Source organism: Aquarana catesbeiana, linkage group LG08, assembly GCF_042186555.1.
Source record: "Aquarana catesbeiana isolate 2022-GZ linkage group LG08, ASM4218655v1, whole genome shotgun sequence".
Lineage (NCBI taxonomy): Eukaryota > Metazoa > Chordata > Amphibia > Anura > Ranidae > Aquarana > Aquarana catesbeiana.
Window position 1 is genome coordinate 147,903,318 of NC_133331.1, and position 20,696 is coordinate 147,924,013.

The following is a 20,696-nucleotide window of genomic DNA, read 5'->3' on the forward strand; positions in this document are numbered from 1 at the left end:
CCTATATGCGGATGACACACTGCTTTACCTCGCTGACCCTTACCACTCACTGCAGAAGGATCTGAGCTTATTCGAGGACTTTGCTCGGTTTTCAGGGGTTCGCATAAACTGGGATAAGTCTGTCCTGTTCCCACTCCACCCCTCGCTTCCCAGGGTGGATACGGCCACCCCACTTCAGTGGGTGGGTGAGTTTACCTATCTGGGCATCAAAATTAGCAACACCACCCATGAATTCATGGAAAAAAACGTGCAGCCTCTCCTCTCTCAGCTTACAGAGAAATGTATGGCATGGCGTACCCTACCGCTTACCCCTGTGGGTAGAATAAATCTGCTTAAAATGGTGTTTCTTCCAAAATTTCTCTACTTCTTCCGCAACACACCCTCCCATATACTTAGGTCCTTTTTTAGACGTCTGGATGGGATTCTGACCCCTTTCATCTGGGCTGGGAGGACACCCAGAGTGGCAAAGAGGGTACTCTATCTTCCTCTCTCGGGGGGGGGGGGGACTTGCCCTTCCAAATTTTTTGATATACTACTGGGCTGCTGTGCTGGTCACGGTGCGCTGGTGGTTCTCCCAGCCCAGACAAAACCCTGCAGTCAGGCTGGAGGCTGCTATCGTTGGCTCCTATGCGGCTTTGTCAAACCTAGTTTATAGGGGTCCTAAAGCACCTTATCCTCTGACAATACTGATGAAAACCACCATTAGAGCATGGAGGGAGGCTAGGGCTATTTATGCCGAGCCGAACCAAGTATCCCCGCACACACCGCTTTGGTGCAATCCCGCCCTCCCACATCTTTATGACATGCCAGATCCCTCCCAGTGGGCTGCACGGGGAATAACTACCCTAAAACATATCATAGCTAATGGGAAACTCATGTCCTTTCAGGACATTAAACGGCAGTACTCCCTACCCCGATCTTTTGAGTTCAGATATTGGCAATTGAGACACTCAATGAGGGCACAGTTCCCGGATAGACTCATTTTGGAACCGGACTCGGTTGAGCGACTTCTGACTTCAAGCGTGATGGGGAAGCCCCTATCCACACTGTACATGTATTTGAGGGTAGCACATGACGTCAAGCTCACTCGGGCATTTGATAAATGGAGGATGGACATTCAGGCATTGGGAGATGACGAATGGGAGGACATTGTCTCAACCTACATCCCAACTGTAATAGCAGCTAAGGACAGATTTATACAACTGAAATTTCTCCATAGGGCATACTTCACTCCACACAGGATGGCCAGAATTTATCCCCATATTGATCCCCTATGCCCCCGGTGCAGGACCGGAGAGGGGACATTCTGGCACATGGTATGGGCATGCCCGAAGCTCGGGCCGTATTGGGAGGGGGTAACGGGGGTGCTTAATGACATATGGGACCTCAAACTATCGATTGACCCTATGCTGCTTTTGCTGAGCTATATGGGAGATGTGGAGGGGGACAGATACACCAAACTCTCTGTTACATTCCTACTATTCTATGCTAGGAGGGAGATAATGCTACATTGGAAGTCAGCGGAACCACCCACTATCAGCTCCTGGAAGAAAACGGTAAACTCGGTGCTACCACTGTACAAACTCACGTATGAAAGCAGGCAGTGTCCGGCTAAATTTGACAAGGTCTGGTCGACCTGGGTGGCGGCGCGTGGCTGAGGGACAGGGAGTGGGGGACCTACTGGTGGATTCCCCCCTTGTGGTCAGGGGCGTTGCCCCCCCCCCATCGGACACGGGGCACTGTCGGGTCTTACTGATGGATGATTGATTCCGATCTGACGAATTTAATCACTTGCTGGACCCATGGGCAGTAGGGATTATGCGATCTGCTGATTTTTAGGGGTAAACGCAGACAGGAGCATCCTCACACCTTATCGGGTTAGGAAGAAAGGGAGCGGGCGGTAATGGATTAGAGGGAGACTACGAACAAGGCTAAATATTCTGTTGTAGATGTAAATATGAGACTATATGTAGTATCTGAACCGCACACCACTGTTGAGTAGCTAAATCATTACCCCTCTTATATCCTAACGGGTATACAGGGAACTTGCAAAGATGTACTTGTAAGATACTGCATTACTGAACAGATGTTTTATTATAACGCTGTAAGGATTCAGATATTCAATGTCGTACACTGACGGTTTTGTAATGCTGATTTGTTTTTTAAAATAAAAACCTTTTGCTGTTGAAAAAAAAAAAAAAATGTTGAGAAGTCAGTCATCCTCCCCAGCCATGTCCCAGTAGCGATGGAAAGGTCATTGAGAGGGATGTATCCATTTGCATGGAATAGGGAGTCTCTGACATACCTGGGGGTACAGATTAGCGCAGACCATGAATTATTGCATGAACTTAACTATGGCTCATTGTTGAAAGAAATAACAGAAGAGTTAAAAAAATGGAAGGGTAAATATCTGACCTGGATTGGAAGAATTAGTGCTATAAAAATGAGTATACTACCCAGAATAATTTATGTGCTGCGCACAATGCCAATCAGGTTGCCGGTGACTCTCTTCAGGCAGGTGCGTAGGCTGTTCGTGGCCTTTGTGTGGAGCGATAGGAGGCCTAGATTGGCCTATGACATCTTGAGAAGGAACAGAGCTGAGGGAGGCCTGGGACTACCAGATATAGCATCATATTATAAGGCCATGACTCTAGTTAGGATACTGAATTGGTGTCACGACTTACAGGGAAAATCATGGGTACAAGCAGAGATGTCAATGGCGGGGAGAAACCTGGCAGGAGCGCTCTGGATCCAAGGATCGCTGAGAGGGCTATCACAATGGACATCACCGTTGACCCTGAACACATTGGAAGTGTGGGACAGGATAAACAGGAAGGGTAAATACGCTCCCCAGATATCCCCTCTGACGCCTCTGGAGGGATTCCCTTGGTTTACCCCGGGGGAGGAGATGGGATATCTGGGGGCCTGGGGTCGAGATGGGGACACCAAGTGTGGTAAGTTCGCCCCAAGTGGAGTCCTACTACCATTGACAGAAATGGTCTCGATATTCGGGACGATACGTATGGCAGAATGGAAATATTACCAAATGATGAGTTTTTTTAATAAAACAAAGCCTTTAATAAGACCCATGAACTCACTCACTGCTTTTGAGAGGCAATGTGTACAGATGCCAGAATCTGGGCATATGCTATCTCAGATGTATACAATGACTCTAAGGGGACAGGAAGAGACAACCCCATACTTTGTAAAAGAATGGGAGAAGGAATTGGGTCAGGCATGGCCAGATAAACAAATTAAAAAAACGATTTTGTTAACGTTTACCACTTCCATAAGTTCAAAGGTGCAAGAAATGGCATATAAGTTCCTGGCAAGATGGTATAGGACTCCAGTTAAATTGGCACAAATCTCAACAAGTGATAGGTGCTGGAGGTGATGTGGACAGAGGGGTACCTTTCTCCATCTCTGGTGGACATGCCCAGTAATTAAGTTGTTCTGGGAATCAGTGGCCCCATGGATTGAGAAACTAACAATGGATCCCTTGAAGTTCAGGTCCATACAGTACCTATTTCATGGAAAGCCCGGACCTATCAAAATTTACAGAGAAAGTATAACCCCGCATTTATTAAATGCAGCGAAAAAATTAATTCCGAGATACTGGAGACAAGCACGGGGCCCGACAGTTATAGAATGGAGAAATGAAGTCAATTTAATAAAGGAAGCGGAAAGGTGGGTTCATGTAGTTAAGAACCAAAAAGGGAAATTTGAAAGGACCTAGGCGAGATGGGAACAGTGTGCTAAGGAGATAACAGAAGAGGGAAATATTAGCGAGTAGGGGAGGAAGATATGGTATAGTCATCAGTAATAAAGATAATAAGAAGATTGACCCTGGAAAGAAAGTTTTATATACAGATATGTTTTCTCTAATGCTAAATTTGTGTAAAGAGGGTGGGGGGTAAAGTAATAGATGCTTTTCTAGTGGGGGAAGGTTTTTTTTTTTTGTTTTTGGTCTCTTCTTTTCCCTACTCCCTTACCTATGCACTGGGTAGGTGGGCTGTAATCAATATTTTAATTCATGAGCACTACGAACTAAGAGAGGAAGAGGAAAGTGTCTCCCCCTTCCCACTTTTCACAGGGTACAAGGATTTTGGTTGAGGCAAGTTTAAATTAGTATAACACGAAGGGAAAGAAAGGGAAAAAGGAAAGAAAGAGAAAGGGAAAAATTGTCTTTTTTTTTTTTTTTTATGAAAGAGCACATACACAATCCAACAATTAATGAATTAATGGTAATTAATGACACTAAATTAGTGTAGGGGGGAAACTCACTTCATAGTTTTCTATTTAGAGTATGCACGTACACGGGGGGGAAGGAATTGGAGTAATTTTAATATTTAGGAGTGAGGTAGGGATGAATCACAGATCAGGGAAAGGGGTAGGAGAGAATATTAGGGGGGAGGGAGAGAGGGGGGAGAGGGAGAGGAGAGAAGGGATGGAGAGCAAAGGGAAAAATTTTTTTTTTTTGGGTTATTGATGTTGGGATAGGATGGGTAATTGTGGAATTATGCAATGTAATTTGTGTTTCTGTTTCTTGGGTTGAGTGAAGGGGTATAGTATGTTGTGCTGTATAACTGGTGTAATCATATAAATTAAATAAAAAATTTTGATTATTAAAAAAAAAAATCCATAAATAAAGTGTAAAAAAATTAATTATATAGTCCAAACGAAATTCTTCAATATATCTTCACAGAAAAAGTCCAATCACCGTGATCCAAAGAAAGGTACAGAAACAAATGATATGCTTCAGATAGTGCTCCACCACAAATTGTGCATAGGAAATACAAACTCGCCAGAACTTTAAAGTAAATAAACCTTGTAGCAATATTGGATTTCTTTCAACCAGCAGCATATATTGGAAACGATACCTCTAAGCCACATAACTCTAAGTCCATATACAGTATCTCACAAAAGTGAGTACACCCCTCACATTTTTGTAAATATTTTATTATATCTTTTCATGTGACAACACTGAAGAAATGACACTTTGCTACAATGTAAAGTAGTGAGTGTACAGCTTGTATAAGTGTAAATGTGCTGTCCCCTCAAAATAACTCAACACACAGCCATTAATGTCTAAACCGCTGGGAAAAAAAGTGAGTACACCCCTAAGTGAAAATGTCCAAATTGGGCCCAATTAGCCATTTTCCCTACCTGGTGTCATGCAACTCGTTAGTGTTACAAGGTCTCAGGTGTGAATGGGGAGCAGGTGTGGGAAATTTGGTGTTCTCGCTCTCACTCTCTCATACTGGTCACTGGAAGTTCAACATGGCACCTCATGGCAAAGAACTCTCTGAGGATCTGAAAAAAAAGAATCGTTGCAGTACATAAAGATGGGTTAGGATATAAGAAGACTGTCAAGACCCTGAAACTGAGCTGCAGCACGGTGGCCAAGACCATACAGCAGTTTAACAGGACAGGTTCCACTCAAAACAGGCCTCGCCATGGACGACCAAAGACATTGAGTGTATGTGCTCGGCATCATATCCAGAGGTTGTCCTTGGGAAATAGACGTATGAGTGCTGCCAGCATTGCTGCAGAGGTTGAAGGGGTGGAGGGTCAGCCTGTCAGTGCTCAGACCATACGCCGCACACTGCATCAAATTGGTCTGCATGGCTGTCGTCCTAGAAGGAAGCCTCTTCTAAAGATGATGCACAAGAAAGCCTGCAAAAAAGTTTGCTGAAGAGAAGCAAACTAAGGACATGTATTATTGGAACCATGTCCTGTGGTCTGATGAGACCAAGATAAACTTATTTGGTTTTAGATGGTGTCAAGCATGTGTGGCAGCAACTAGGTGAGGAGTACAAAGACAAGTGTGTCTTGCCTACAGTCAAGCATGGTGGTGGGAGTGTTATAGTCTGGGGATGCATGAGTGCTGCCGACACTTGGGACCTACAGTTCATTGAGAGAACCATGTCAAAAAACAAAATAAGTGTAGCGCTAAGAAGAGGGGTCTGAAAATGGAGTCTATGGACTGACAGTTCCAAGTTCATGTGCTAAAAAGAACATCCTTGGAGAAAAGATGAAAAGTCCTCTGGAACGGATCTCAACAAGGGTGTAAACCATCTGTGGAGGAAGCCCACACACCACCAATAAAAGTGAAAAGGCTTACCGGACAAAGCAAATGCCAGGTGGAGTCAATCAGGCTTAGGTGGTGCTGGACTGCAGTTGGCCCGGAAGGGCAGAGTTGGTGGAGTGGCTTCAACGTGGCTGTATTCCTCAAACGTGATCGGGCCCAAAGATATGGGGTGCAGCTCCCATAGATCGTATTCCTCAGATCAGCGTTGGAACCTGCGGGACGTCATGTCAGCTCTCCGCTCGGCCTATGTACTCTGCTCACAAAGCGGACCGGTCCCGTTCTTCCTCCTCCAGCACTGATGATCGGCTCTGGGTCCCGGACTATCCGCTCTCCCGGCTCGCCTGCTTCATATAGATCCGGTCACCCCCAGTAAGCGCCTGTAACTCCCGGACTTCATAGCCCCCTTTTCATCTTTTCTCCAAGGATGTTCTTTTTAGCACACGAACTTGGAACTGTCAGTCCATAGACTCCATTTTCAGACCCCTCTTCTTAGCGCTACACTTATTTTGTTTTTTGACATTGTTTACACTTGCTGGTTGTGTTAGCTGCTGTTTTATTCCTCCTTTTTGGTAGCTTAGAATTATTGTGTACATATACATTGAGAGAACCATGAATGCCAACATGTACTGTGATATACTAAAGCAGAGCATGACTTCCTCCCTTTGGAGACTGGGCCGCAGGGCAGTATTCCAACATGATAACGACCCCAAACACACCTCCAAGATGACCACTGCCTTGCTAAAGAAGCTGAAGGTAAAGGGATGGACTGTCCAAGCATATCTCCAGACCTAAACTCTTTTGAGCATCTTTGGGGCATCCTCAAACAGAAGGTGGAGAAGCGCAAGGTCTCTAACATCCACCAGCTCCGTGATGTCATCATGGAGGAGTGGAAGAGGATTCCAGTGGCAACCTGTGAAGCTCTGGTGAACTCCATGCCCAACAGGGTTAAGTCAGTGCTGGAAAATAATGGTGGACACACAAACTATTGACAATTTGGACCCAATTTGGACATTTTCACTTGGGGGTATACTCACTTTTGTTGCCAGCGGTTTAGACATTAATGGCTGTGTGTTGAGTTATTTTGAGGGGAAAGCAAAGATATAATAAAATATTTACAAAAATGTGAGGGGTGTGATCACTTTTGTGAGATACTGTATGCTGCTAGTTGAAAGAAATCCAATATTGCTGCAAGGTTTAATTACTTTAAAGTTCTGGTGAGTTTGTATTTCTTATGCACAATTTGTGGTGGAGCACCATCTGAAGGATATAATTTGTTTCTGTACCTTTCTTTGGATCACGGTGATTGGACTTTCTATGTGAAGTTATATTGAAGGATTTTGTTTGGACTATATAATACATTTTTGAATTTGTCACTTATGTTGAATGATTAAGGTTTTTTCTTAGAAAGAAAGGTATGACCCTTTCATGTACTATCTTTTTTTTCACATTCTATGCATAAGCCTAGGTCAAATTGCATGCCAAATCGGCGGCTATTGCCGGCAATGGCACCATCCAAATGTGAAGCCGACTTTGTGGCATTGCACCAATTCCCAAAAGTAGTTGCTGCACTACTTTTGATGACTTTGGGTGCGATTTAAAAAGACATCTGTGCAGGAACCTGCAGGAATCCCGCTGCTGTCAATCAATAGCTGTGACATGGGTGGCAATGGATGCAGGAGTTGGACTTGGAAGCAAGCCCGCACAGGTGCTCCCATGGATAGTGGCTTTCCGTGGGGCACCCGATGAAGGGGGGGCATGGAGCGCTGGCGAGGCACCCCAGAAGAAGAGGATTGGGGCTGCTCTGTGCATTATTGCACAGAGCAGGTAAGTATAGGCACGTGTGTTTGTTTTTTTTAAATCGAACGTTTACAACCACTTTAAGTTGGCTGTTCCCATGAGAGAGAGAAAAAAAATATATATCTTGGGGTAGCCAATTAGGGATTTCAAGCTCCTCTGGAAGGCTACTATGAGCTCTGTGTTCCTGCACTCAAATTCTTGGTGGCTGTGGTTGCATTAAGCTACTAGCGCTAGCCACCTCACCAGCTTATACTGCATTACTGGTGCTTGCCACTTCACCATGAGATACTGCAGTGCTGATGTCTAAAAGGTCAGGATGTACAACGCTGCTGCTCCTTGCCAGATCCTAAAAAGTAGTGCAGAGCTAGTACTTGCACCCTACTGCATCTGAGCATAATCATATGTGTCTAGCACTTCGGCAACATGGCGGTCAGGTACGCCTTGTTTTAGCAGTGACCTCTTTACCATTGCCCAAGCTAGGTGTTAGGGTGCTGCTTTCTACATGTTTGTGTTCTGAGTCGGGCTCTCATAGTGAGATCTCCCCTTCACTGTCATGCTGAGAATCCTGTACGCCTCCTCCCTAGTGTACTTTTCTTTGGGAACTAACTTTGAGTCCTGGTTCACATTGCAGCGATTTGACATGTCAATGGCACTGTCTGAACCGGTGCGACGCTATATTCGTGGTGCTGCACCAATTCCCAAAAGTAGCTTATGTACTACTTTTGGTGATTTCGGGTGCGATTTCAATAGACATCTGTGCAGAAACCCGCACCACTGTCTCTGAAATTGCCCCTGAAGTCGGGACTGACATGCGGGAATGAAATTGTGTGCGTTTAGCTGAACTCGCACAATTTTATTCCCTCTGTCAGTGTCAACTAGGGCTAAAGGTACTGTGCGTGACTATGGGAAAAATAGCTTTGTAAATGTTAGTGTTAAACATGTCCACTGTTATATATGATCCATACACAATTCTTTTTAAAATATTAACGCAGTTCTAGATTGCATGGCTGAGTCAATATTACGGCATAACATACACATGTGTTCCAATCGATAAAACTAAAAGTCTGGATTCCTTATCGGAATGCAATTCACTGTTTGTCTGCATAAGTCCTGACTTTGGGGAGATTGCCTCTCACTTCCTGTCGTCTCTCTGGAACAGGAAGTGAAGGGAAATCTCTCCAATAGAACATAATTCCTCTAAGCGGCAGGAAAACGTTTAGGCTTTCGCTGTCCTTTCTAAGCCAAAAACCCCTCCAGCATTGCACTGAGCAGTATCCTCTATCCCTATCACGATAATATCCAGAAGAGCTTTCCCATGTAGCTCTCAGCCTCCTACACACTCTAACAGCTGTTTACTAAGGTACACCGTGTCTCCCGGGAGGGGGTTCTGAAGTCATCGGTCAGCGCCAGAACGTAGATGACGTGCTCGCGGAGCGCCGCCCACCAGTTCCTATTAGCAGTGATTCCGCAATGGAATCGAACCGGGACGAGGCGGAGCGCTGTATATCCATCGCGCTGAACGCCATCAAGAGCCAGAAGGCGGAAAAGGCCTTGCGGTTTCTGGAGAAGGCTCAGCGGCTCTTTCCCACGGACAAGGCGAGAGGTAAAGACGGGGAGCGGAGAAGCGGCTCAGGGCGGTGTGGGGGGAGGGCGGCTGGCTCTGGGACAGCTGTGGCGTCACATCTCGGGTCGCGCATGCGTACAAGAAGCCTGTGGTGAAGGGAATTGTGGGAGATGTAGTATTGTGTGTGTACAGAAAGAGGGATATCACTGATAGCGGCTGTCATTCCCGTCCTCCGCGGTCCCGGGCGGTGTGTGTGTGACTCGGGGGTGTGTGCAGTGTGACCCCCGGGGTCCCCGGTCCCGTGTGACCTGTACTAGCCGTGTGTGTAGCCTGCTGAGAGGACTACAGGGTGGAAATATGGCGGCGGACAGCTGTATTCTGGGGCCGGTGTCTATAGGACGGTTCTCTGAGGAGATATTGTGCTGACAGGGAGGGGAGGACGGCTCAGAGCCCCAAATAATCCCGGAGGACAGGCCTGGTCACCGGGGAATGGTCATGTCATCCGCCTGTGTGCTACAGTGCAGGAGAAATACAGGGGCAGGATGGAGACCTGGACTACAACCCCCACAATGCACTGCGGGCACCGAACTGATAGAGACAGCCAGCCTAATACAGCAAAATGACAAGAGGGGGGCCTACTGACCGGGGGCACCCAGCTCTCACTGTCAGTGTACCCCCTCCTTTCTCATAGGGTATACTGACCCCTTACCCATGGGGTGGTGTACAGACTCTTCACTCAAAGGGTGTACTAAGCTGGCACCTATGGTGGGGGTAGTCAGTGTACCCTGCCTTCACCCATGAGGACGGTGTATGGACTTCATCTATGTGCTGTCACTTAATGGGGGTATATCAACTTTTCACTCGTATGTATAATATATATATAAATTGCATAAATTGGCCAACATATAACAAAAATAGGGTGTACCAAACCATTACCTGGTTTTAGGTGTACTGACCCTTCACTCATAGGGTGTACTGACTTCACTTATAGTGTGCCAGTTAGGGGACGGCCGATATTCACCTTTTTTTTTTTTTTTTTTTGGAAGAATAGGTAACAAACTTACCAATATTACCAATATTGCTTCAAGTGGTTGTACCAGGGTGATGCCTGCAGCTGCAGGCATTACCCTGGTACCATTCTTTAGAACGGATGGTCGGCTTTCTTGTAATAACCACTGATGCGGCTAAGCCAGAGGCGTAACTAGAATCCTCAGGGCCCCTGTGCAGGAAACCATGAAGGGCCCCCACCAGGGGCATTGCTAGGTCTACAAAAGATCTCGGGCTAGAGCCCATAGCAGCTAAGTAAGGAAAGTCATAAGCTTGGCTGGGCATACACGTGTGTATGTGTGTGTATGTATGTGTGTATATGTATGTATATATATATATATATATATATATATATATATATATATGTATGTATGTATGTATGTATGTATATATATATATATATATATATATATATATATATATATATATATATACACACACACACACACACACTATCTCACAAAAGTGAGTACACCCCTCACATTTTTGTAAATTATTTTAATATATCTTTTCCACTTTGCTACAATGTAAAGTAGTGAGTGTACAGCTTGTATAACAGTGTAAATTTGCTGTCCCCTCAAAATAACTCAATACACAGCCATTAATGTTGAAACCGCTGGCAACAAAAGTGAGTACACCCCTAAGTGAAAATGTCCAAATTGGGCCCACAGTGTCAATATTCTGTGTGGCCACCATTATTTTCCAGCACTGCCTTAACCCTCTTGGGCATGGAGTTCACCAGAGCTTCACAGGTTGCCATTGGAGGTCTTTTCCACTCCTCCATGACGACATCACAAAGCTGGTGGATGTTAGAGACCTTGCGCTCCTCCACCTTCTGTTTAAGGATGCCCCACAGATGCTCAATAGGGTTTGGGTCTGCAGACATGCTTGATGCTTGGCCAGTCCATCACCTTTACCCTCAGCTTCTTTAGCAGGGCAGCGGTCATCTTGGAGGTGTGTTTGGGGTCGTTATCATGTTGGAATACTGCCCTGTGGCCCAGTCTCCAAAGGGAGGGGATCATGCTCTGCTTCAGTATGTCACAGTACATGTTGGGATTCATGGTTCTCTCAATGAACTGTAGCTCCCCGGTGTTGGCAGCACTCATGCAGCCCCAGACCATGACACTCCCACCAGCATGCTTGACTGTAGGCAAGACACACTTTGTCTTTGTACTCCTTACCTGGTTGCCGACACATACGCTTGACAACATGTGAACCAAATATGTTTATCTTGGTCTCATTGCCACAGCACATGGTTCCAGTAATCCATCTCCTTAGTCTGCTTGTCTTCAGCAAACTGTTTGCGGGCTTTCTTGTACATCATCTTTAGATTTAGGCTTCCTTCTGGGACGACAGCCACGCAGACCAATTTGATGCAAGGTGTGCACCTTACACTGTTACTGGACAGTGAAAGGAGAAGCAGCACAGTGATGAGCTCATCTCTGTCACTCTGCTCTCTTCCTGTCAGCATTCTTCTCCTCAGCATATTAACGGATTGGCTGCTCCTGCTTGTTCCTTCCACATTCCATCCCTGCTACTATACGGGAGCTGCAAGAGACTAATACCAGGTTATATTCAGATACTTGCATGGTTTAGCTTTACTAAATGCATTTGATGATGAGTTATTGATTGTAGAGCTGCATTGACTTGTGTCTTTTCTATCTGCTTGGAATTCAGTTTTAATATAAATGCAAGCTCTGAACTGCAGTTCTCTTCCTTATTTTGCTAAACTGAATCCTCAACCTGGATCAAGTGTGTGCATACCCTGACACTTCTCTGGCTGCCGGCTCGTACCAGGTCAGTGTCTCACCGAAGTGAGGATTACAGCCTCTGAGCCTGCACCTTTACAAGCAACTTGGCAATGGCTGCTTCCATCATTTTTTTTTTTCTTAAAGTGATTGACTTTAAACATTTTAAAGCCCAACTCATATTGTCCAGACCCAGGAATTCAAGTGCAGAAATGTCCCTACTGTGGTCACAGGTGGATACAAGGAACCATGAGGGCTGCAGCAGTCATGGATGAAATGTTGTATTTGTTATTACCTCTGCACAAATTCTCTGTGGAAAACACCCAGGATAGGGCTCACAACACTGATTGTGATTTTAGTTCAGCAGATGCACTGTGTTGTCAGCTCAAACTGGAACTTAAGAGCTGAATGCATTTCTGGCACAATCAACTGGATTTTTCTGTACTTGTCTGATACACGATTGCAAACAGAACAATGCAATCCCATCTGACTCATTGCTCAAGACTTGCTCTTCCTTTGGTCTCCGGACTCTAGGTTCAAGAAGTCTGCCCTCACTTGTTGTAAGTTACAAATTAATAGATAAGAAGCGCGCTCCAACCTGTGCTCTTCTGAGTTACTTTATTGGATCATCCCTAGTAGATATACAGTACATCCATGGTATTTTCCAGCTTATCAGCACAAAAAACGGTTTCAACAATTTGCTTTAAAACGGGTTTTTGTTGCATGTGTTGTAGAGCTGCACAATTCTGGATAAAATGAGAATCACAATTTTTTTTTTTTGCTTAGAATAAAGATCATGATTCTCGGCGTAACGTCATCTTTCACATTATACAAAACAATTGGGCTATCTTTAGGCCTCGTGTACACTGCTTATGGTAAACGGACATTCAGAGGCAGTTAGCTGCTTTTTTCAACTGCCCCTGAACTCATCCAATGTTGTCTTATGTGTACATGTACACAGGTTCGTTTTTTAGGCAGTTGTGTTTATAGGCTTTTCTTTGAAGGCAAAAAATGAGTTCAGACAAATGCGTTTCATTTACAGGCGTTTTTCATTTTTGGCTATTTTGAAATAAATACATTTTTTTTGTTTTTTAAATGCGGCATGTAACCGTGGCAAAACAGAAGTTTTAAACGTGGGTTACTATCTGTCAAGTTAAATCGTTCAGGAGAGGTTGTAAAAAACGTCCCGTGTACATTAAGCCTTACTGTTTTTTAGTTTTTTTTTTTTTAATTCATTGAAGTGTATTTTTTCATAAAAAATTGCTTTTGAAAGTTCGCTGGAAATATACAGTGTGACATAAAATATTGCAACAATCTCCAAATCTCCATTTTATTCTCTAGGGTCTCTGCTAAATATATATATCCTAAAAATAGAGATCCTGTTCCTTTAAAAGCATGTTATACAGCACAGTGCTTGTGCTGTATCATTTGGCCCCCTGTATCACCTGAAATACCTGCCAGTTTCTGCCCTCCCCTCTGTATGCTGATTATGGCTGCTGAGCCCTGACAACATGGTCAGATTACATGCCTCCATCATCCGCTGTGTCCTCTGTCCTCCTCTGTGCTTCCTCCCTGCCTGTCAGCTCCATGTCTGTGCCTGCCCCCTCCGGCTGCTCTAATTACTATTCATTTCTCACACTATCCTCTTTGGTTATGTATGTAATGTCCCCCTACGGTTGTGCTTTATAAAAAGAATGCAGTGTATACCTTGTTTACAGAGCGCTGATCTGACCCGCCGCGCCTCTCCTCTCTCGCATGACAGCTGCAGAGAGAGAGGCGGCAGGTCTGATCAGCGCTGATCAGTGCTTGTAAACATGGTATACACTGCATTATTTTTATAAAGCACAACCACAGAGGGACATTACATACATAACCAAAGAGGATAGTGTAAAGTTACATTGGTGGGTTAACAGCCACTGTAAGTGGTTAAACTGACCTCATGTACAGACGGAAGTTCATTCCTTTGATCTAAAAGAACCGAGAGATACATTGTTTCTCTTTATCGTTTTTTTTTTTTTTTTTTTTTTTTTCCTTTTGACAGCTCTGAGCAGAGAACGGCTCTGCACTTGTTTAACATGAATCGGGGAAATTCTGTATTAAGATTTTGAGGGGGGTTGAATCGCGATCACAATTTTCTTAATGATTAATAGTGCAGCTCACTGCTAGACTAAGACCAGCCATAGACGGAGTGAAGGAAAGAAATTCACTCGATTCCCCCACAGACAGTGTCGATGAGGGAATCCCAACTGGTGAGCCGTTGTGTTCTCCAAGCGGGGGCAGGATAAACTGCCCCTGCCAGGAGAAAACAGCGATTATTGCTAGCAGCTATAACAGCCACTAGCGATGATTGCATGTAAAATCCGGCATGGTTCTAATCTCATCCGGTTCCTGCTGAAACACCTGAGATTCGAACCAGCGTCTATGGCCTGTGTCCTGTCGAGAAAGGTTCCCCTGTCCGATAGTGTCCTCCTTGCACTGTGCAGCACGGAGGATAAAGGAGACGCCAAAAGTCTCTGAACATGAACAGCTGTACACGGCGCCTGCGCAATTAAGACTACATTGTGCCACACGCTCCCGCACGCTTCCGATGCTCGTGCAACTCTGCAAGGGGCAGGTGTAGGGACAGATGCATATAGAAGAGGCCGCATGATGGGCAGAGCTCATACGATCTGCCCCTTACATGCTTCTCAATAATACATCCGCCCCTTTTGAGAAATCCACCCCCATCGTATGAGCTCTGCCCATCATGCAGCCTCTTCTCTATGCATCTGCCCCTTGCAGAGTTGCACGAGCATCAGGTGCGTGTGGCACAATGTCATCTTAATTGCGCAGGCGCCGTGTTCGGAAACTTTCGGCATCTCCTTGGTCCTCCGTACTGCGCAAGTGCTGCGCCTGCGCAGTACAGGGCGGACACTATCCAATGGGGGAGCGTTCACGGCAGAACATCGGCTTTATTAGGCACATTTGCAAAAGTGTGGTCACTAACTCTACCTGAGTTCCTATCTTGGGACATATATAGCAATGAGTAAACTGAAAGCAAAGTTGCCTTGGAGGTAGCCTCTTCCCCTTTTTTTTTTTTTTTTTTAAGGTGCAGAGACACACTATAAGGACATACTTAATGGTAGTTGAAGACTTACAGAGTGAAAGTAAAAATGGCACACAAATGTAAGGTGCACATGGTCTTTTCTACTTTGTATACACACTGGATAGTCTCCCCCAGAAACGCCCAAAAGGCTTGTAGTAGACCAAAAAGTCTCTGAGAACCTGTGACTAGAGCTGCAGACACCCTGTAGTCACTACCTGTTTGTTCTCTTTTTTTTTTTTTTTGTAACCCCAGAAAACTGTGTACTATCTTACTAGTTGCAGTGTGTAATTTGGAAACCTTTATCTACACTGTCCGAAAAACTTCAGTAAAATAGTTTGCAGGACAATACAAGAGAGAAAATACAGTTGCAGTCCCTTGATCATGTGCTTTTTCAGTTTTATGATTGCGCCCGCCAAGCAGGACTGATTAAAGTGAATGAGGCTGGTATGCAAGTGACCTGCAACCTTGTGCAGTGCATGCTTTAACCCCTTGGACCCCAGCACAAGCATGCAGTTGCTGGGCAATTGCAGAATGGCCCCATTTACTTGAATGGGTCGCAGTTGGCAGGCGGTAGCGCCTGCCTTAAGTGACAGGGGGTAGTATTCCTGCTGCAGCATGTGTAAGCACTTGGCTACTGCCTATGCAATCAAAGGGGATAGGGATTGGGGGCGGTAAAACCACAGCTCAACTGCAGGGTTTTATCTCCCCCCAACCTCCCTTGTGAACGAGCCCTTACGGTGCTGCCGCTGAATGCAACCAAGGGCTCATTCACAAGTGCAGCAGGCACTGCTGCGATCTGCTTGACAGATGGGGAGGGGGTGATCTCTTGCCTCCTCGCTGCCTGGTTTAAACCTCTAAATGCTGTGCAATGCACCTGATTGCAGTGCGTTGTATGGCAATTCTAGGTTTAAATCAGGCGGTGAGGATGCTACATTGTGCCTGGTGATATTTAACTTCTATCTTATTCAGGTAGATCTCCACCTTTCTAAGGTTGCCTACCCCTGGTTTATAGCAATGGTCCTGAGATCAGCAGTTTTTGTGGTTGTGTAGCCAAATCTTTGCCCTTCATGATGGCCAAGCTTTGATGCCATCATCTACAGTTCTGTAGAGCACACATTCCATTACAGGATAGTTGTCCCCAAGTGGTGACTGTACAAGGACAACGCAAGGTAATGGCGTGTGTGCGCGGCCAGCACTATATTTTGGGACTTATTTCTACCCTACAGTTTAACTCCAGGCAAATGGATAAATAAACAATTTAAACACAAGTTATCTGTCTTGCCTGACAAATTGTTATTCTTTCCAGCCAGTCTTGCCACTCAAGCTGGCCATAGAGATAGTTACATAGTAGATAAGGTTGAATAAAGACAATAGTCCATCCATTTCAACCTGTGTAGGTGTAGACATGTCAGTGTCTATAATTTCCCATATCCCTGTATATTGTGTTCTTTAAGATGCACATCCAAGAATCTTTTAAAAATATCCATACCCCCCGCTGCCACCACCAATTTTGGAAGAGAGTTCCATATTCCTGCCGCCCTGACAGTGAAAAACCACCTGTGCAGTTTAACCGCTTGCCGCCCGCTCGCCGTCAAATGACGGCTGGGCGGTGCGGCTCTCGTTCTGAGTGGACGTCATGTGACGGGCTCCCAGAATGACCGCTCTCACGGGTCGATCGCAGCCGCATCGTGTTGCTAGGACACGGCTTGACCCCGATCTGTGTAAAGAGCTGCGACTCTTTAACCATGTGATCGGCTGTGTCCAATCACAGCCGGTCACATGTAAACACGGAGATGCCGGTAATCGGCACTCCTCACCTCAGACTGACAGAGTGGAGAGCTGATCAGTGGCACCTCCACACAGGGGACAGCTAGGTATGTAATTGGGGTATAGATCATCAGTGCCCTGATTACAATGAGTGGCCATTAGTGATGCCAGTCAGTGCTGGCTATCAGTGCTGCCTGTCAGTGCTCATCACTGCCGCCTATCCATGCTGCCTATCAGTGCCCATAAGTGCCACCTCATCAGTGCCAATCAGTGCCGGCTCATCAGCGCCCATCAGTGAAGGAGAAAAATTACTTATTTACAAAATTTACTGACAGAAACTAAGAAAAACTTTAGTGTTTTTTCAAAATGTTTGGTCCTTATTTTTTCCTAAAAAATCAAAAAATCCAGGAGTGATTAAATACCACCAAAAGATAGCTCTATTTGTGTTTAGAAAATGATAACAATTTCACATGGTTACAGTGTTGTATGACCGCGCAATTGTCATTCAAAGTGTGACAGCGCTGAAAGCTGAAAAATGTCCTGGGCAGGAAGGGGGTGCAAGTGTCCTGTATTGAGGTGGTTAAGGTTAAACTGCTTCTTCTCCAATCTCATTGTGTGGCCCCGTGTCCTATTACGCTCCTTGAGACTGAATAGTTTTTCTCCTACGCTGGGATCACGATTAAGGTATTTGTATATCGCTATTACGTCTCCTCTCAAGTGTCGCTTCTCCAGCAAGAATAACTTTAGTGCTTGTAGTTGCTCCTTGCAATTTAGGTCCTCTAGTCCCCTTATTAATTTCGTTGTACTCTCTCCAGTTCCAGCACATCCCTTCTGAGGACTGGTGACCAGAACTGGATGGATTACTCCAGATTTGGCCTAACCAGAGTTTTATAAAGTATCAGGGTTATCATTTTATACCTGGATAGATGGTTCGAATCTCAGCTGGTTTAGCAGGGCCTGGCCGAGATTCAAACCATGTAGGGCAGGCTGAATGTACCCAAGTTAATCGATGGATCAACTTTGGTACTACCAGCCTGTCACATTTTTCTTGCGAATATTGCTAGCGGCTATTATAGCTGCTAATAGTAATCGTGGACTTCTCCTGGCAGGGACAGGTCCCCCCTGACGGGAGAACACAATGACTCCGTGGGAGGGATTCCCCCGTCAACACTGACTGGTTGCAGGAAAGAAACTTGCTCCATGTATGGCCGGTTTTGGGCACCCTTTCCATACATCAGACATATCTGAAATCTCAGTTTGGTCTACAGTTTTGTTGCCTGCCTCAGAACAAGCACTGCTTTTGGGACAGCAGCAGTGAGAACCTCTAACATTGAAAACAAAAATATTTAAAAAAAATCCCTGCTCTACTTACAATAAACGTGTTATTTTGGGGAGCTGCTACCAGCAATATGCCCGGTCACACCACATTCAATCAAAAATATGTGCAAAATAGTGAAGTTCTTTTACCAACAGGCTAATATGAAATCAATACTGTAGTGTAAAAAAATAATCAAATATAGAATAAATAATAATAAAAACTGTTATACTATGTTTTACCACATTCATTAACAAATTAAATGTGGTAACACAGTTTTTATTATTCTGTATTCTATATTTGAATTATCTTTTACACTATTTTATATTGGTCTGTTGGTGAAAGCACTTCACTATTTTGCGCATATTAACCTCTAACATTGTATGGAAGCTTCAGGCTTGCTTGGTAACCTTGATCCATACTGGAACTTTGAAACTGAAAGGGGGGGGTGCAACAGCGTGAGTCATGTAAAAGATCACTTGGCCTCATGCACACAGGACGTTTAAAGAATGCCGGCGCTACTGCCAGGAAAAAGCAGCGTTAAAAACGTGCTGTTAGCTGTGTTTTTGAATAGCGTTTATGGGCGTTTTTAGTTTTTTTTTTTTTTTTTTTTTGGCTTTTTTTTCAGTAAAAACACTCCCTATAATGTCCAAACGCGGCTAATGGCTTTTTACAGCATTTTTCATTTTTACAGCTCCACAGGCTCTGCTCCTGAATGAACAGGCTGTTGTTTTTTTCTACTGCCCCTAAATGCTTATGCCTCCAAACGCCTCTGACAGTTTATGGGTGCATGGACACATAGGCTAACAGAGGGGCATTTAGAGGCAGTTAAAAGTCAGATGCCCCTAATAGCAGCTGTAAAAACGTCCTGTGTGCATGAGCCTGTACAGTACAGAAAGGAGCCTGCTGATAACTGAACCAAGCTCACGGCTGCTATTGCACTTTTATTCTTTAGATGAACCAAACATGGTTAAAGTCTAGGGGCAGCCAAAAAGAAAAAACTGAAAAATAAGTGCAGATAACATAATTTACAGTCAGTAGGATGTGTCCCTTGTGCTGGTGGGGCATGGACAGAGGAGGCAGCAGCACAAGGGACACATCCTACTGGCTGTAAGTCATGTCCCTTGTGCTGATGTAGAAAATGTAGCTGCAGTTGTCTGTGATACACAGTGCTTTACTTTCATCTAGGGCAGGGGTCTCAAAGTACCGGCCCGTGGACCGGTTAAAAATGGCCAACAGGAAGGGCCGATCCAGGTTGTCTTTTTGCACTACACCCAGGCACCGCAGAGGGGGAGGCGCCGAAGAGCTTTACCTCTCCATCTTCTCTGTCCTCTCCGCTGCACGCTGCTGCAGCCCAGAGAGAGAACTGAGCGGAGGAAGGATCCGCTCATCGATCTGCCCATCGCCCTAGACACTGACGATCGACCAGAGCCCCGATCCAGGGTCCTGCTGCCACCTCAGGGCGGGAGATTGTGTTCTCTGGGTCCCCTGTCACTAGGCCTGTGTGGAAGCCAGGAGGAGAGGACTCGGGAGGCAGATGATCCAGACTGCCAGGAGAGGCGAATGAGCCATCACACTGAGGCAAAGTCCTTAGTGGAGTGACGGGGGTTATTTTGTGCAGTGTGGGGGAGGTATTTGTGCAGTGTGGGGGGTAATGCTGGGGGTTAATAATGCGTTTGCTGACACCAATGCTGGGGGTTAATAATGCGTTTGCTGACACCAGTGCTAAGGTTTAATAATGCGTTTGCTGACACCAGTGATGGGTATTGTATATTATTGCTGGTATAGTTTATTTTTTAAGTTTTGAAAGTTGGCATGCGGCCCCCATGGGATAGGAAAACTTGTCATGTGGCCCTGAGACCCCTGATCAAGGGTTTACGTCTGCTATAATTTTGTGGCTACCTGAAATCCAGACAGATGAAAGTCTAATGTTCGAATTTTCGAAAGAATTTTCTTTCAAAAATTTTCGTACGAATTTCGTACCATTAGTGGGCTGCAGCAACGGCCGATTTTAGTGTGGCAATCAAATTTTGAGGAATCGGACATGTTGGAAATTTTTAGAAAAATTTTTAATCAATGATGGGAGAATCGTGCGAGAAATGTAATAAGAAAAAAAAAATTTACGGAGAGAAAAGAAGATTCCCGGCCACGAAAATTCTTTTCTGTAGCAACATGAGGTGAAATTGAAGGCTTGTTCGGCCAAATTTCGAAAATGAATGGTGGCATCATTGGATCACAAAAAGAACTAACTTTCTCACTTTGAAAAGAAAATTTGTTCGAAA

The 20,696-nt window shown here is 45.0% G+C and overlaps 1 protein-coding gene across 1 annotated transcript in view; it reads left to right on the plus strand.

Moving 5' to 3' along the window:
• The first annotated feature begins 9,277 nt into the window (after positions 1-9,277).
• DNAJB12 (DnaJ heat shock protein family (Hsp40) member B12) overlaps positions 9,278-20,696 on the plus strand; it is a 90,758-nt gene continuing 79,339 nt past the window's right edge. Inside the window, exon 1 of the mRNA XM_073596560.1 lies at positions 9,278-9,491. Coding sequence (XP_073452661.1) covers positions 9,359-9,491 — 133 coding nt within the window. The 5' untranslated portion in view covers positions 9,278-9,358. The remainder of the gene's footprint in view (positions 9,492-20,696) is intronic.